This window comes from Pristiophorus japonicus, chromosome 14, assembly GCF_044704955.1.
Source record: "Pristiophorus japonicus isolate sPriJap1 chromosome 14, sPriJap1.hap1, whole genome shotgun sequence".
NCBI classification, from domain to species: domain Eukaryota; kingdom Metazoa; phylum Chordata; class Chondrichthyes; family Pristiophoridae; genus Pristiophorus; species Pristiophorus japonicus.
Window position 1 is genome coordinate 166,684,390 of NC_091990.1, and position 18,996 is coordinate 166,703,385.

General features: G+C 41.4%; 1 protein-coding gene across 2 annotated transcripts in view; it reads left to right on the forward strand.

Annotated features, from left to right (window-relative positions):
- The window catches only part of LOC139280216 (inner centromere protein-like), a 53,176-nt gene that overhangs the window by 22,240 nt on the left and 11,940 nt on the right, over positions 1-18,996 (forward strand). For both annotated transcript variants that reach the window (XM_070899820.1, XM_070899821.1), the window contains exons 8-15: positions 4,790-4,835; positions 6,470-6,584; positions 8,940-9,074; positions 9,692-9,801; positions 12,968-13,088; positions 13,166-13,288; positions 14,328-14,521; positions 17,977-18,112. In XM_070899820.1, coding sequence (XP_070755921.1) covers positions 4,790-4,835; positions 6,470-6,584; positions 8,940-9,074; positions 9,692-9,801; positions 12,968-13,088; positions 13,166-13,288; positions 14,328-14,521; positions 17,977-18,112 — 980 coding nt within the window. The remainder of the gene's footprint in view (positions 1-4,789; positions 4,836-6,469; positions 6,585-8,939; positions 9,075-9,691; positions 9,802-12,967; positions 13,089-13,165; positions 13,289-14,327; positions 14,522-17,976; positions 18,113-18,996) is intronic.

Here is an 18,996-nt window from a genome sequence, read left to right on the forward strand (position 1 = left end):
AGCACAAAGTCATTGCTTACAGACCAAGAGAAAAGGATTCATTCTCTTGTTTTGCAACCAGTGACTTCATCCTGGGATGGATTTCCCTGGACAGTACGTATCAGGCTATTTTACCTGGGAACCATGTATTACAGCAGAGCACAATTGTCTCCGGGGTTTACTGTATTGATCAAGGAGAGGAGAATCTTTTTTGTGCTTTCACTAGCTCCAGAACGTTGATCCCTTTAATATCCCAACTACTACTCTGGCTAAAATTGATTTTATAAACTCAAGGTTAGTATGCAGGTACAGCAAGTAAGTAATCAGGAAGGCAAATGGAATGTTGACCTTTATTGCAAGGGGGGTGGAGTATAAAAGTAGGGAAGTCCTGCTCTAACTGTGCAGGGTGTTGGTAAGACCACACCTGGAGTACTGTGCACAGTTTTGGTCTCTTTATTTAAGGAGGGATATACTTGCTTTGGAGGCAGTTCAGAGAAGGTTCACGAGGTTGATTCCTGAGATGAAGGGGTTGTCTTATGAAGAAAGGTTGAGCCTATACTCATTGGAGTTTAGAAGAATGAGAGGCGATCGATCTTATTGAAACATAAGATTCTGAGGGGGCTTGACAGGGTAGATGTAGAGATATTTCCCCTCATGGGGGAAATCTAGAACTAGGGAGCATAGTTTCAGAATAAGGGGTCGCCCATTTAAAACTGGAATTGAGGAGGAATTTCTCCGAGGGTCGTGAATCTTTGGAATTCTCTACCCCAGAGAGCTGTGGAGGCTGGGTCATTGAATATATTTTAAATGGAGATGGACAGATTTTTGAATGATGAGGGAGTCGAGGGTTATGGGGAGCGGGCGGGGAAGTGGAGTTGAGGCCAGGATTGGATCAGCCATGATCTTATTGAATGGCGGAGCAGGCCAAATGGCCTACTCCTGCTGCTATTTCGTATGTTCTTATGTATATACCAGAAGTTGAATGTGGAAACCTCCCTGATTTGGGTGCCTCAGTAATTCACCAAAAGGTATGTGTGCACCAAGCCGCAGGATGGAGCTTTACAACTGTTTGCCTCCAAGATTGACTAAGTGTTTGGGACCAATTCATTTTTGACGGTTAGTTGGAACAGCTATTTTTGGGATGGACGTACCTGATTTAATATAACCTTCTACAAATGTCTGATGGTGGAGGTGACTGTACAGCGATCTGGTTATCCTTGAGCATTTATTATGTAATGGCAGTCTCCATCATTGGGACCAATCTGCTGGTCGTTAAGTCACAAGACTCTCATTAAATTGTCTATGTCCTTACTCTTCCTCTTGCAGGCTCTTGAGGTCCTAGTTATCTTGTTCGTACTTGTTGCAAGTCTGCATTAAAGAGGTGTCTATGGCATAGAATCTTGTGCACAGAAGGGGGTAGTTTGGCCCATCATGTCTGTGCCCGCTCTTTAGGACTAAATTGGACAGTTCTTTCAATGTTCCCTCCAAGCTGTGCAGTAATGGAAAAGGTCCCGCGCAGGTCACTTGCCAGCTTCTCGGTTGTAAATACCATGCATGAGCAGCAATCTAAAGGGGTCACGCGTTAAATAAAAACAGGCTGCAAAGACCAAAGCGCAGCTTACAGGGAAAATTATTCCACGCCCCAGCTTTTTCCCCATAACCCTGAAAATTAGTCTTCCAGTACATGCTCAATTGCGTTTTGAAAAGCACCCTCGAATATGATTCCACGACCCATTCGGTTAGTGGGTTCCAGATTTTAACAGCCCTTGTGTGGGAAAAAAAATCAATTTTCCCTCTTGTTCTTTTGCCAATTATTTTAAATCTATGACTTCTGTTTACTGACCCACTTGCATGAAGAAAAGGTTTCTCTCTACTTCTATCAAAGCCACGAATGATTTTGAATACTTCTATTAGTTCTCCTCTTAACCTTCTCTGCTGCAAGGAGAACAATCCCAGCTTTTCCAATCACACACAACTGAAGGCCATCATCCTGGTAAACCTCCTCTACCCTCTCCAAGGTCTTGACATCCTTCCTAAAGTGGTGTGCCCCAGAATTGTACACAATAGTCCAGCTGAGGCCTCAGCAACCTGGGCCTTAGGCTTTAAAATTCCCCCCTAAGCCCCTCTACCTCCCTCTTTTCCTTTTTAAGATGCTTCTTAAATGCTACCATATTGACCAATCTTAGCTCCTTATCTTAGAATAGTTACAGCACAGCAGGAGGCCATTCGGCCCATCAAGCCTGTATTGGCTCTCCAAGAGCATTTCAGAGAGTCCCACTCCCCTGCCCTTTCCCCATAGCCCTGCAATTTTTTTTCCTTCAGGTACTTATCCAATTCCCTTTTGAAAGCCACGATTAATTGAGTCTGCCTCCACTACCCTCTCAGGCAGCACATTCCAGATCCTAACCACTCACTGCGTTTATATATTTTTTAAAGTTTTTTCTCATGTCATCTTTGGTTCTTCTGCCAATCGCCTTAAATCTGCCTCCTCTGGTTCTCGACCCTTCCACCAATGGAAACAGTTTATCTCTATCTACTCTATCGAGACCCCTTATGATTTTGAACACCTCTATCAAATCTTCTCTCCACCTTCCCTGCTCCAAGGAGAACAACCCCAGCTTCTCCAGTCTATCCATGTAACTGAAGTCCCTCATCCCTGGAACTATTCTTGAAAATTATTTCTGCACCCTCTCTAAGGCCTTCACATCCTTCCTAAAGTGCGGTGCCCAGAATTGGACACAATACTCCAGTTGAGGTCTGCCCAGAATTGGACACACTATTCCAGTTGAGGTCTGCCCAGAATTGAACGCAATACTCCAGTTGAGGTCGGACCAATGTTTTATAAAGGTTCATCATAACATCCTTGCCTTTGTATTCTATGCCTCTATTTATGAAACCCAGGATCTTGTATGATTTTTAACCGCTTCTCAACCTGCTCTGTCTTCTTCACTAATTTGTGCACATTTTCCACTAGGTCTCTCTGTTCATGCACCATTTTAGAATTGAACCCTTTAGTTTATATTGCTACTCCTTGTTCTTCCTACCACACTGTATCCCTTTGCACTTTTCTGTGTTAAATTTCATCTGCCCATGTCCTCTTGAAGTCTATCACTATCATTTGCCAATTTTGAAATTGTGCCATGTATACTTAATATCGTACTATTTCTTACTGTAATGCTATCTGTCTCCCAATCCTTTGTGCACCTTGTTTCTCCCTGTCAAATTAGTTTATAGCCTCCCCAACAACACTATCAACTGCACCCCCCCCTCCCACCCCCCCCATGAGAATATTGATCTGTACAGGTCCCACCTCCCCTAGAACTGTTCCCAATATCCCAGGAATCTAAAGCCCCCTCTCCTGCACCACTCTCCAGCCACACATTCATCTGCTCTATCCTCCTATTTCTATACTGACTAGCTTGTGGCATCAGGAGTAATCTGGAGAATACTACATTTGAGGTTCTGCTTTTTAATCTCTTTCCTCGCTGCTTAAAATCTTCCTGCAGGACCTCGAGCTTCTTTCGACCCATGTCGTTGATACCAATATGGATAATGGCCTCTGGCTGTTCACCTTTGAGTTTGAGCTTATGGGGCTCGGTGTCAAATTTTGTTCGATAATGCTCCTGTGAAGTGCCTTGGGATATTTTATTGTTAAAGGTGCTATATAATGCAAGTTGTTGTAACCAGTGATTGGTAAAGGTTTAGCATGTCTTCCTTATTTTTGTATTCAAAGGCCTATTTACAAAACAAAATATTCCATATGCTTTCTTAACTGCCCTGTCACCTTATTTGTGCATACGGATCCCAGGTCCCTCTGCTCTTCCACTCCCCTCAAAATAATACCATTAAGATTTTCCTGCCTCTCCATATTCCTCCCAAAGTGCCTCACTTCACACTTCTCTGCATTAAATTGTATCTCTCATGCATCTGCCCATTTCACCAGTCTGTCTTCCTGCTCACTATTTGCTACATTGCCAAGCTTGTCTCATCTGCAAACTTCATAATTGTATTCATTATACACAAGTCCAGGTCATTTATATATTAACGAGAAAAGCAATGGTTCAAAATCCAACCCATGGGGACCCCATTGAATACTTCTCTCCAGTCAGAAAAACATTGCTTATCTCTGCCTCCCATCTGTAACCAATTATGTACCTAAGTTGCCACGGTCCCTTTAATACCATGTGCTTCTATTTTTCCAAAAAAGTCTGTTATGTGGTACTAATGCCTTTTGAAAATCCATTTGTATAACATCTACTGCACTACCTTCATCAACCCTTTGTTACTTCATCAAAGAACGCAATCCGATTATGTCAGGCACAATTTTCCTTTAACAAATTCACGTTGGTAACCCAATTTTCCAAGTTGTCCTTGACTATAGTCTCTGGAAATTTCCCCCGCCACTGATGTTAGACTGGTTAGCATGGCATTAATTTGGGGTTTTGAAGAATGGGAAGTATCGGAAATGAGAAAGTTTGCATGTACAATTGGATTAGAATGATGGGGTTTAACTACATTTTAGTTGTGCTTTACCTGACCTGGGAGTGCCTGATGCTTCATGCTCAACATGAAGGTGGCGGGACAAGAGCAATAAAGGAGAAAGGGATTCATTCTCCAGTACACACCTATTGGAATGGACCTGAATGGAAACTGTTTGAACAGGAATTGAGAGCACCAGATTGAAAGCTACTGAATGAAGTGGAATTGAACTTCAGGTTTGAAGCTGGCTAGTAACAGTTGCAGTTGTTAAAATAGGATGGTCTTGTCTGTTTTTGTGGTGTTTTAATACTTGTGTGTTTTAACTTCACAGATAGCCCCAATTCTAATAAACTGAGTTTTGGCAACCAGAGTCTTGGGTGAGTTTGTGTGGACTATTGTGTGCTGGGTTTTAACTGCATACAGAGCTTAATGTCCTAAAATTAAATGTCGTACTGGTAATATGACCAATACTTTACTATTAACTTGTATTTGTAGCTCCATATACCAAAATGCAAAATTCCTGGTGGACTGTGCTGCACATTTGTGGTGTTGGTGTGGAGAAAGAGAGTATATGCTATGGTAGTATATGTGATATTCTGCTATGGTAGTATCCAGGATTCTTAAATGGCCTGGGAATCTAAGTTTCCTAAAAGTGAGGCTGTTGCCACAATTCTTGTTAACGTTGTGGATAGTCATCCCTGCAACCTGGTTAAACAGACCGATTCTTAGCCTGGGACAGAGGGAGGCATAATTTTGTTAGAACTGAGGCTTGGTGTTAAACATAAGATGTGTGATGATAAATCCTGTGCGGGACTCTATAATGGTGGATGAGTGTTGTGGAGTATTAAAAATATAATGCTCAACATGGGTCTGTATATAGAGAAAAGAGTTTATTTAAACTTGACCGATCAAGGGAGACCGGTCGCATCAGTTCTGCACTGGATGCAATCCCCGCTGGTCTCACTCGAACAGCCTGGGCTGCTACTTTTTATACATTCAAAATACATACAAAATCATGAAACTATGTGCAGAAGTGTTCCATTTGTTGTTTGCCACAAGTCCTTGCCCTCGTACTGTGATTACATTGGTCCATACAATTTCAATTCTAATGATTTCATTCGTACATACAGCTATAGCAAGTTTATCCGGGGCGGTCCTTATCAAATGAGTTACGTGCTACATTATTTCTGTGAATTCCTTTCCCAGGCATTGATCCTGGTACTGGTCGTTTTGACTAGGTTTGATAAATACAGCTGGATGATTTCAAATAAACTTTGTCTCCTGCTATCTCGTATAACCCGAGGTAGCCCCTGTCGTTATTTTATGAACACTGTCTCTATTTGTCTTGGTATAGCTGTTTTTGTTCTCTGGCATGTACGAGATACTATCTCCTTGAGAGCTCTTTGACCTCAGTCCTAACCCCTTATAATAACCTCTGTTCTTTGTTCTAGCCCTGATAGTAGCAAAACACATTCTTTTCCTAGATTAATGAGTTTAATAGGGAGGGGGACAACAGTTGGTTACTGGAATGCAGAGCTCAACTATTCCACCATGAACAGCCTTTCTTGCCTAAGATTTTAACTTTACTAAATTAATTTTCCCCTGATTAATTTGTTCTACAATGAGCTGGGCCATTAAAAGGGCCTTCTCTTGCCTCCTTGTGTTTAGAAGTGCAATAATTAATAGAGTGGAAAATAATCTCGCAATTTCCATAGCATTATTACCACGTGCTTATGTGAACAAAATCTGAGTAGACTTGAGTGTATACTCTGATTTCAGTTTGTGAATGAGGAAGTGTAAACCCAGTGTTAAATATCCTTGAGAAAGGAGACTTGAGTCGAGCAAGGATTCAAGTTTTGTAATGTGGACTGATAAACATAGATATGAAAAAAGCTCATTACAGAGTGCCTTTGGTGAAATAAAATGGCACAAAGTATAGGCTCAGGTCATGCTGTTTGTTTTGGTCGTCATGTTTGGAGCATCATTAACTTCCTATATCGCTCTTTCTTAGACGCAAGAATAGTTGCAAACGAGGAGTGGAGAATGTGCTTAATGACTCTGGGGAATTAAACTGTGATTCTCCACCGAGAAAGAAGACTCCTTCACCACCTTGTCCTGCTAGCAAGGTAAGTATTGTATGCAAAACTTTCCCTAATCTTTGCATTATCTATTCAAAAGTATACTTGTTTAACAATCCAGTGGGTGAGAGTGAGAGATGCGGTCATCTTTTTGATGTTCTTCACCTTATCCTTGGGAGAATCTCACTGGTCTCCTGCTCATGCAAAATTTATTTTTCCCTCAACATTTAGGGGACAGAACATGGTTATGGTCCTGTGCCAGTTCTCGATAGTGCAGTGGTTCTCAAACTTTGAAGGACCCCTTTTTAAATCGAAGTAATCATGGACCCCCTCCTCTAAATTATAATGCTCATTAAGAAAGTGCTACATGTAAAGAGTTTTTTAATAATGCTTTTAAGAAAACCAGTGTTTACTTGCAGATATCAGTGAGATGGGTGTGCCTGCTTCTCGCACTAATTCTGGGTACTAAGCAGCAACACATGGCCACTATTAGCCACTTAGTGCTGGACAATGTTTAAAGCTGGCCAAGGTGAGTGAGGGCACGAGCATCCTTGCTCATAGTGGAATGCTGCTGGAAGCATGACTCTCCACCATACTGTCTCACTGGCATGTTCTGTGACATCTGAACTGTGGAATTTACACATTGGTGTGAACACATTCAGGCAGGTGTTTGAAGGGCCCATCAGGCGCTCTGATCATGTGTCACGAGGATGGCAAGGTCGTGGCTAACATCCGTCCGTTTTCCCCCCCCCCCCTCCTCTCCCCAAGGTGTGCGGGCAGGTCATCGATCCGTACAGGCCGCTCACCAGCTGTTGCCTCTGGGAAAGATACTGTGCACGGGGGGAAAAAACTTTAGCTTGAGGAAAGTAATTACCCCAGCAGTGGAGCGGAGCAGAGTGGACAGGCCGCAGATCCCTGGAAGTTCTCTACAGATGCCAGTTTGAGAAACACTGCTCCAATGGAGTAATGCTCTTTTTCTTATTCCCTGCTTGTTCATGCCCTCAATTTTTGTTTTAAATATTTACCACATCCTTTTTAAAATCTGCTATTTATTTTGCTTCCACTACTGTTTTGGTAGGGCATTGTCTTAACCTCCCGTTGTTAAATTAAAAAATGTGTATTTATTTTTCTCACATCTCACTTTTAAAGTGATAAATTTGTGTTTAAGCAATGGACTCTCCAGTCAATGGAAATGGATTTTCTCTACTTAGCCCTCCAAAAAATATTATACTTTTAGACAACTATTGGATCTCCTTTTCACCACCTCTGGTAACAAAAACCCCAGTTTTTCGAATGTCGTCACTAAAGCCTTTTTATCCCTGTTAATCATTTTGGTAAATCTCCGCTGAGCCTATCCATGGCTTTGCCGTCCATTCGAAAGTAAGGTTCCCAAAGCAGGACCCTTTTTTAGGTGAGAATGAATTTTATCCCATACTACCCGCCACCAATGTTGGCCTGACTGGCTTGTTGTTACTTGACGTAACTCTTTTTTTTTCTCTCCTCTCCTTGAGCAAGGGTGTTGCATTCAATGTTCCCTCTAATTTTTGCAGGGGGGGTGCGGGGCAGGGGACGCGCACACGGCCCATTCAAAACTCTGCGCGCGTGGGAGCTCCAGAGTGCTGCATGGTCATGCTTAAACGGATCATTGGTTGCATTGGCACAACTTTCATGTCCAAGGATGTTTGAAAAATTGTCATTGTCTGATTTCCCTCAGCACTTTTAGGGTGCATGCTATCGGCATCTAATACCGTTTCTGCTTTTGAGTTTCATCTGCTTTTAACAGTCATCCTATCTAATTGCTACTCCATCAGCCATTTCATTCCTATTATCCTATTGTATTTGAGACCCATAGCAAAATACTCCATTTAGTGGCTCTGGGATTTCTGTTCTCTCTCTTCTAATTGGCCCTACCCTTTCTTTAACTTTTTTAAAACCCTTGCTGTTTCCATTTATCTGCCAGATTGTGTCTCATCCTTTTCTAATCTTTTTTGCTTGCCCTTGATGTTGGTCTATTCGTAATAACAATGAGCTGCATTTCATAAGAATAAGGAACACCATAGTGTATAGCATTTTCACTCTTTACAATCCAATTCATATTGAATATAAACACATTCAACATAGTTTGATGTGCTTGGAAGGAAATTTCAACTGAATGCTACACGACTTGACTGGACGTTTAAAATGTTTGAATATGATCCTTATGGTCCTGTTTATCACTTGATGCAGAAATAATGTTGAAATCCTTGTGGATGAAAACACTTTTATTTTCACCATCAATTTTTTTTTCTATGTTTAAGCTGCTTTAAAATGTGTGATTCTAAATGTTTCTGTTACCACTGGATGTATACATCCAGCATACAACACAGACCAATGAATTTATTTAAACCACTTTTGCTTTTGTAGGTAGTTCGACCAAAGCACAAAAGCTTCCTCCACGCAGTTCAGAAGAATCAATTGCTGATGACTCCTGTTTCTGCTGGCCGCACAATGATTAAGTCCTTCATTAAACGCAACACTCCACTGAAACTTGATCTCAAGGTATGTGCATTCTGCCTCATCTTTTATGACGTTTGCATATCTTTGTATACAAGGAGACCTGAGGTTACACAGAAGAAAATAGTCCTCAGCTGGGTGCCTCACTGGCTGCAAGTTAAAGAATTGCTGTTATATTTATCTTGTATGTAACAATTTATTGTATTCATTAAATGCTTAATAGCGCTTTTTTAACTTCCTCAGTCTGACAGTGTAAGTATTAAAAGAATCTTTGCAGACTGGAATTCGTGGGTTTGTATGAACAGGTTTGGACCTGCCTGGGAATGGCCCTTACAACATCTTTCTGGTACTCTTTAAATTTTATTATCCTACTTTCCTGTTTTGGGGAGCTGGCTACTAAAGGTGTCCTGTCCTGTGGGCTTCTGGTTATCCAAACAACTTGGGAGAGGGAGAACTGGTTAGATAATGGAGAAACAAATCATAACTACATTTGATTTTAAATGTAAATCTTGAGTACAATGGACTTTTCCTGATCTGATCCATACTCTCACTATTTGCCTCTTTTTTAAAATGGATTATTTATCATTACTTGGGCAGTAAAATAGTAAAAAATAACCCAATGTATGATCCACCTGCCTTATAATTCCCCCTGTAATCTTTAGGAAAAAGAGCAGATCCGCCTGGCAAATCTAAAGAAGAAACAAGAGCAGGAGGAGGAAAGAATACAGAAAGCGAAGGAAGAGAAGAAACGCAAATTGGAAGAGCTTAAAAAGTAAGCAAATGTGGTAATTTGTGATTCTGAAGGCAGCATTCCAGACCGATGCTAGCTGAGTAACAGAATGCATCTGGTCAAATATGTCTGCATCAAGAACATAATTATTTCCGAGGAAACTTGTGCTAGTTTCTTTCTGTTTGATTGCTGTTTTTTATTTTTTCCCCACACAAATGTATATCTGCTTCGTGCCTTGCTGACTCTAGATCTGGCCACATCTTCCACTCGCTTCAAAAATTAGTCTTGAAGGTCTAAGGTCCCATGGTACAATTTGAAGAGAAAGGAATTTTGATATCCTGGCCAACATTTTTCCTTCAACCAACACCGCCCAAAAGTAGATTTTCAATTGTTGTTATTGGGACCACCTCAAAGTAATTAATTATATATGACGTACATTGGAGTGTCCTAAGAAAATAGGAGTAGGCCATTTGGCCCCTTGAGCCTGCTCCGCCATTCAATAAGATCGTGGCTGATCTGATCTTGGCCTCAACTCCACTTCCCTGCCCGCTCCCCATAACCCTTGACTTCCTTAACGTTCAAAAATCTGTCTCTCTCCACCATAAATCTATTCAATGACCCAGCTTCCACAGCTTTCTGGGATAGAGAATTCCAAAGATTCACAACCCTCAGAAGAAATTCTTCCTCATTTGTTTTTTAAATAGGCGATCCCTTATTCTGAAATTCTAAACTCAAATGAGTACAGGCCCAACCGCCTCAACCTTTCTTAAGATAACCCCTTCATCTCGGCAATTAACCTCGTGAACCTTCTCTGAACTGCTAAGGAGACCAAAACTGTACACCGTACTCCAGGTGTGGTCTCACCAATGTCCTGTACAGTTGTAGCAGGACTTCCCTACTTTAATACTCCATCCCACTTGCAATAAAGACCAACATTCCATTTGCCTTCCTAATTACTTGCTTTACCTGCATGCTAACTTTGTTTCATGTACAAGGACACCCAGATCCCTCTGTACTGCAGCATTTTGTAATCTATCCCCCATTTAAATAATTTGCTTTTTTATTTTTCCTACCAAAGTGGATAACTTCATACTTTTACACATTATACTCCATCTGCCCACTCACTTAGCCTATCTATATCCCTTTGCAGATTCTTTGCGTCCTCACAACTTGTTTTCCCACCTATCTTTGTATCATCAGCAAATTTGTCGACATTATGCTAGGTCCCTTCATCCAAGTCATTAATATAGATTGTAAATAGTTGAGGCCCTAGCACTGATCCTGTGGCACCCCATTAGTTACTGTTTACCAACCTGAAATGATCCATTTATCCTGACTTTGTTTTCTGTTAGCCAATCTCCTACCTATGCTAATATTACACCGTCTGCTCTTATCTTGTGCAGTGACCTTTTTATGTGGCACCTTTATCGAATGCCTTCTGGAAATCCAAGTACATGACATCTACTGGTTTTTCTTAATCCACTCTGCTCATTGCATCCTCAAAGAACTCTAATAAATTTGTCAAACACGATTTCCCTTTCATACAATCAAGCAGAGTCAACATGGTTTTATTATGATTTTCTAAATGTCCTGCTACTACTCCCTTAGTGGATTCCAGCATTTTCCCAATGACCGATGATAACTGGCCTATAGGTTCCTGCTTTCTGTATCCCTCCTTTCTTGAATAAGGGCGTTACATTTGCAGTTTTCCAATCCGCTGGGACTGTTCTAGAATCTTGGGGATTTTGGAAGATTACAACCAATGCATCCACTATCTCTGCAGCCACTTCTTTTAAGACCCTAGGATGCAGGCCGTCAGGTCCAGGGGACTTTCAGCCTTTAGTCCCATTAGTTTGCCTAGTACTTTTTCTCTCGTGATAGTGATTGTTTTAAGTTCGTCCCTCCCTTTTACCCCTTGATTATCGACTGTTACTGGGATGCTTTTAGTGTCTTCTACCGTGAAAACCGATACAAAATATTTGCCATTTCCTTGTTTCCATGGTACATCAGTCATTGAAAGTTGGCATGCAGGTACAGCAGGTGGTGAAGAAGGCAAATGGTATGTTGGCCTTCATAGGGGATTTGAGTATAGGAGTCGGGAGGTCTTACTGCAGTTGTACAGGGCCTTAGTGAGGCCTCACCTGGAATATTGTGTTCAGTTTTGGTCGTCTATTCTGAGGAAGGACATTCTTGCTATTGAGGGAGTGCAGCAAAGGTTCACCAGACTGATTCCCGGGATGGCAGGACTGACATATGAGGAGAGACGGGATCGGCTGGGCCTGTATTAACTGGAGTTTCGTAGGATGAGAGGGGATCTCATAAAAACATTTAAAATTCTGACGGGACTGGACAGGTTAGATGCAGGAAGATTGTTCCCGATGTTGGGGAAGTCCAGAACTAAAGGACACAGTCTTAGGATAAGGGGTAAGCCATTTAGGACTGAGATGAGGAGAAACTTCTTCACTCGGAGAGTTGTTAACCTGTGGAATTCCCTACCGCAGAGAGTTGTTGATGCCAGTTCATTGGATATATTCAAGAGGGAGTTAGCTATGGCCCTTGCGGCTAAAGGGATCAAGGGGTATGGAGAGAAAGCAGGAAAGGGGTACTGAGGTGAATGATCAGCCATGATCTTATTGAATGGTGGTGCAGGCTAGAAGGGCCGAATAGCCTACTCCTGCACCTATTTTCTATGTTTCCCATTATTAATTCCCCAGTCTCATCCTCTAAGGGACCAACGTTTATTTTAGCTACTCTCTTCCTTTTTATATACTTGTATAGAATGGGGTAAGGTCAGGTACTGTGGTTCATTGTTCTATGCCCCATTGTATTTATTTCTTGGCACTAATCTGAGAATCAGGAAGTTATTTTTAAAGTGCTTGTAGCATTATCATGAAGATAAACAAGAGGCATAAAGGTGGCAAGAGCATGGAAAAGGGAAGCAAATCTGTAACAAAAACTTTTACGTTTCTTCGCCTCAGATGGCAAAATGGTGGACGGAGTTGAGAGTTTAGAAATTTGCCTACATTGGAATCTAATGGCTGAAACCTTCAACTGCATTACAGTTGATGTAGCAAAATTGAATGGGAAATATTGACAATGACCCAAAGTTATGACAACACAGTAAGGTTTGTGGAAAGGAAGTGCATGCGTTTCTCTGAATAGCAATTCTGAATATAGTTGTTGATTTTTATATTTTTACCTTGCACAGAAAGCGGGAGAACCGGCTGAAACGTGTTTTGGAAACTCGTTCCCGAGCTGAGCAGCAAGAGGAGGAGAAGAAAAAGAGAAAAATTGAACAAAAACTTTCTCAAATTGATAAGAATGAGAAGGTAAATTAACTCTGATGCTGCCTACACGCATGCACACGCGCACACCCCTTGATGTAGCATTCTGTATGTCTTTACAGGTGCGTGAAGAAAGATTTGCTGACGACAAAGCAAAAAAGAAAGCAGCTGTCAAGAGGATGGAGGAGATAGAAACTCGAAAGTGGCAAGAGGAGGAAGCACGCAAACAGAAATTGCAACATCTGGTATGGCTGCTGTACCCTTGAAGTGCCTTTTTTCTTCAGTTAATTCTCTTCTGGTATAGTGGGTCTGGACTATGCTCGTGTCAACTCAACGTTTAGCCTAGGAGGAGTGCCAACAAGCTTTTTGCTTTTTGACATGAGGATCATAGCTGAACCTGATTGCAATTCTACTACTGTCCATCAATTGAGCCTAAGTATCACCTTTTCTTTCCAAAAAAACTTGCGCTGTTTTTGGGGATGGACAAGAGACACTTTATATTGGACCTAGATGTTTATGAAATATTTTACTTGGCATCTCTTCTTGGGCTTCCCTCTTTCACCCCTTTCTCTCTTTCCCCCCCCCTCCCCCCCCTCCCCCCCCCCCCCCCCCATTCCAGTAAACCAAGGGAAGAAGATATTTTGTGCTAGGGTATAGTTCCATGGAAGCTGATAGTCTCCTGGTACCTCACCCAAATATCTACTTGCCTTGATTGTAGTCGCATACCAGTTGAAATTGCTGTACCGTATCCTAGCCCAGTCATCTGTCTTCTATCTCGCCAAAAGAAAAGATAGTAATGAAAAATTTGGGACTATCTCATCAAACCTCAAAACACACCTGGGAATGTTAAGTCAGATATTTAAAACCGATTAATTTCATATGACCTCTCATACCAAGTGCCCATATCAATGTGCTGATTGCTATAATGTCAGAAGACACAGTTTTCAATTCCTTCCTTCCTTGGCTAAATTTCCCCTCCTCCAGCATGGGTGCATGATGTATAATTTTCCTTTATTTGAGTATCTAACTGCAGGAACTCTTGAGCACGAGTAAGATAACACTGGATTTTTTTTTCTACTACCCTCTGATTTTACTTGCTGCAACTGAGACACTTCAACTGTTTCAGCAGCTCTTTTAAAGACTTGTAAAATGTGCCATTTGTGGTATATGGTTCTTAATCCTATTGATCAACACTTGGACAGCTCTTGAATTCTTGCAGGTGTCCAACTGTTTAATTCAAATTCTGATAAGCTGCGAGCACTTAATCGGTACTTGCCCATACAGGAGAAAGAACGCCAAGAGCTACTGCAACGCAAGGAGGAGGAAGAACTGGAGCGGCAGCGTAAAATGGCAGAAGCCAGAAAGCTTCAAGAGCAGCGGCAAGCTGAGCTAGAGAGAGTGCGACAGCGTGAGCTGCAACTGGCTGCAGATAGGGAGCGGGAGAGAAAGAGGGAACAAGAGAGCATCCAGGCAGAGAAGTATGTAGCAATAAAATGCTACGGTTGTCATTGCTGCTTGCATTCTGGATAAAGTTGCTCTTAAAAGCAAATGCTTTAATATAAGATGAGCACTTTTGGTACTCTTGATTCATTCCCTCAACTTCAAATTTTTCCTACCACTATACCAATGAGAACTTGTAACTCCAGTAGTTTACCGTAGTATTGTACAGCTCAAAATACTCTAGACTTGAACCCAGGTTTGAAAGAAGAGAACCTATAATTGTCATTCTAAGTATTTACACCGATCAAGTGGGTATAAAATGAAATCATTACATCCACTATTGCAGAAATCCTGGTGATAGTATAGAGTATAATGAGATGATCATAGTAACCATTTGATACTTGCAACTTGAATTGGCAAGCTGGCAAAAGTGCTTCAGCTCTTCGGCTTTTCTCAGAACTCTTAAAAAGCAGATGGAAATGTTTACATTTTTAAATCTGGACAACTGCTTTTTCCCCACCCCATTCAACACAGCTGGAAGAAAAAGACAGGTTTTAGGTGGATTAATGTTTGTTTTTGGTGTAGTGGTAGGTATAACAAATTGGTTGTAACCAGAATAGTTGTCTTAAATGGGTTGTGGTAATTGGAGTGCCAGTTACTGAAGCATGCAAGTAGATGAGTTGGAGTCTGATCCATAGTGTAGCAGTCCTAGTTCAGTAAGTGATCACTGTTCTACATCAAAAGGACAGGCAATTGGAGCATTGTGAAACTGATATTCCAAGTAGACTTTTTGGATTACTGGAAACAAACGTTTATCAATCATTCCGATCACACACATCCGACTCATAACTAAGACTGCCAATTTCCACCTCCATAACATCTCCTGTCTCCGCCCCTGCTTCAGCTCAGCTGCTGAAACCCTCATCCATACCTTTGTTACCTCTAGACTTGACTGTTCCAACGCACTCCTTGCTGCCCTCCCACGTTCTATCCTACGTTTTTGAGGTGATCCAAAACTCGGCTGCCTGTGTTCTAACTCTCACCGTTGCATTCACCGATTACCCCTGTGTTCGCTGACCTACAACACCTCGATTTTAAAATTCACATCCTTGTTTTAAAATCCCTCCATTGCCGCGCTCCTCTAATTCTATCCTCTTGAGCATCCCTAATTTTAATCACTCAACCATTGGTGGATGTGCCTTCAGCAGCCCTAAGCTCTGGCACTCCCTCCCCAAACCTCTGCCTCTCTTTCCTCCTTTAAGATGCTCCTTAAAACCTACCTCGTCTGCTTTAATTTTTCCTTGTGTAGCTCGGTGTCTTTTTTTTTTAAACACTCCTCTGAACCACCTTATGTTCAAGATACTATATAAATACACATTAGTAAACGCTACTTGAGCAATATTAATTATGTTTGCTTTGTGGCAAAGTTGGAATAGAGGCAGTACAAGATTGCAGAGATATCGTCAATTTTGAATTAATTGAAACCCTTCACTTTGCAAGTAAAAGCTAAATGTGGTTGTCTTACTGCAGTGCCATAATGTGACTTATTTGGAATGGTGTGTTGACCCTGGTTTCATTATATTGCTGTTCTTCCTCTTGAGTGTTGCTGTAACTGAATTTTGTGGCTATTGGGACCACTGAGTGGTACCCATGAAATGGAACTGTTTTCCACATTAAATGTAATGGTAATATAGTGAAGGTTTAATGTTTCTTCACTGGTTAGTCTAAAACTTGCCCTGCAAGAGCTGTTTATTTTCTTTATTTGACATGCCATTCAGTGTCCCGGGACTTGCTGTTTGTAAACTCTTGCCTCACTCCCTCCTTCCCCATTCAGCCAAGGAAGAGAGCTGACTGCACTGCAGTCCAGTGAAGATGCTATTCATGCTTTTACCCAAATCATGACAACAAATTAATGGAACAAACTTATAACATGCAAGGACTAATTTTGGAAACTCGACTATATACACTGACCCCCTGGGAAGGAGATGGTAGGCCCTTATAGTGTTGCCATAATTGTGTGGGCTAGGGAATGAAAGGATCTTGATTAGGCAATGACAAAAGGACGACTATTATAAATCCATGTCAGAATGATGAATGGCTTGGAGAAATTGGAAGTGATATTCCCATGACATTGCTGCTCTTGTCTTTTAAGGTGTTAGAGGTCTCAAGAGGGAGGTGCTATCAAAGAAATCTTGGCAAATTGCTGCAGTACTACAGATAGTACATGCTGCAGCCACTGTGCATCAGTGATGGAGAGCTGGATATTGAGTCCATTGGTAGGGGCACCAATCAAACACTGCTCTGCGCCTGGTCTCCGATATTGTGTTGTGGCTGTACCCGTCCAGCCAAACGATCTCTCTTCTATCACCCTCTTAAATTCCACCTTGGATGTTGGTGAGGCCCAAGGCAGGAGTGTGATTGAATATACGCACCATGGATTATCTATTATTAACTAAAACTGGTCTTTCTATTCTTGGTATTTCTTGAACTCATCAGCATAGGCAGTCCTTTGAAATCGAGGAAGATTTGCTTCCATTCTAAAAGTGAGTTCTCAGGTGACTGTACAGTCGAATATAGGGATTACAGTCTCTGTCACAGGTGGGACAGACAGTGGTTGAGGGAAAGTGTGGGTGGGGAGCCTGGGTTGCCACACACTCCTTCCGTTGTCTGCGCTTGATTTCTGCATGCTCTCGGCAACGAGACTCTAGGTGCTCAAAGCCCTCCACTTGGGCTGGTCTCAGGCGAGGGATTCCCAGGTGCCGGTGGGGATGTTGCACTATTTGGACTACGGTGTGGCCAGCATCTGTGACTCAGTAAGTCAATATGGAGTTTTTGTTCCTTTTTGGTGGCGGTGGAGAAAACATGGTCCTATTTTCTTTTCTATGACATTCTTAAAGCTGTTTGCCCACTCGAGTAACGATAGTATTGCTTGACTTTTCAGTCAGAATTAATCCTGACTGCACAGCCTTTTGAAATGTGTTAGTTCTTTGGCAGTGGTTCACTTCCATTTTACAACCTGATTCAAACTAGTTGAATGTGTTTGGAATATAGTTGGGTATAATAGGGAGCTATGTGAATTACAGTATTAAAGACTGAACTTTAGTAACTCTCCCCAAGCCTACTGTAATTCTTAAAGCAAACCAGTTTGTTTTAGCTTGTCTACCTTTTATAAAAGTTGCCAAATCTGTCAGTCTTAAATGTGCGATACTGCCGTAGTCATTGAACAGAACCTACAGCAGCTGAACAGATTCAACCCAACACTAATAGAACACTCCTCCAATATAAGCAGTACAAACTTGAGCAAATGGGAGACTCTCTCCAAAGATTAAAGTTAAGTATTACATTGATTAGTTGTTTACATTTAATAGGATCCTAATGTGTATCATTGCATTCATTGCTGGAGTTTAAGATTAGTAGATTCATGTCAAATATATTGTTCTTAATATAGAAGTGTGCAAGATCTAGAATGAATAGCAAATGTAACTTTTAACAGAGAACGTGAACGCCTGGTGAAAGAGCGAGCCCTCCAGTTACAGCGAGAGCTGGAGCGAACAGCACGGGAGAATGCTGCACTGCAACATGAAAGAGAAAAGCTTCGTAAGGACGCACAAGAAAAAGAGACAAAGCGGGTAAGGGACCTTGTCTTGGGGGTCCAGTGTCTCCCCACTCACTACCTTGTATATCAGTCTTGGAAGTTTTTAAGTGTGAGTGCTAAATGTGAAATAATTGTCACGTTCATGACTTCGGGCAAGTGTATGTGAAACTCAAATTTTATTTACAGTATAGCATTTTGGCAACCTTAGGAACTGACTCCATTATAAATCATTTCTGTTGTTGCAAGTGCCATTTCTTACTATTGTATAGCAAAATTTATTACATTACACAGATTGAATGTTTTGCAGCAGAAGTACAAAAGAATAAAGGGATTTGGGTGAGGAAATTGTCTAGTTACTGAAATATTTATACAGCATGTTTCAGCAGTTTGAAGGTAAAATTCAATTTTAGGATATGATTTCAATTGGTAATGACACTACTGCAAAAAATGATGCAAAATAGGTGCCTAATTTTAGTCTCTGCTCTTTCAGAAGGTTGCTTCTGTTTTGGAAAGTTGGATCCAATGCTTCCCTAATTAAATGAGTTGCTGAGCTATACAGACCAGGAAGGTCCCTGGGTTAACTGATCTTGGCTGCAAAGGAATAGGGGTACTACAATTGGACACGGTGGGGTGAGAAAATAATGAGGTTTCAACAATAACTTTCATTTTATATAACATCTAATGCAGTAAAAAGTCCCAAGGTGCTTCACTGGAGCATTATCAAATGAAGATTTGACATCGAGCCACGAAATATTGGGGCAGATGATCAAAAGCTTGGTCAAAGGTAGGTTTTAAGGAGAATCTTAAAGGAGGAAAGAGACAGAGAGGTTTAGGGATGGAATTCGAGAGCTTAGGGCCTTGGCAGCAGAAGGCACGGCCATCAATGGTGAAGCAATTAAAATCGGATGTGCAAGAAGC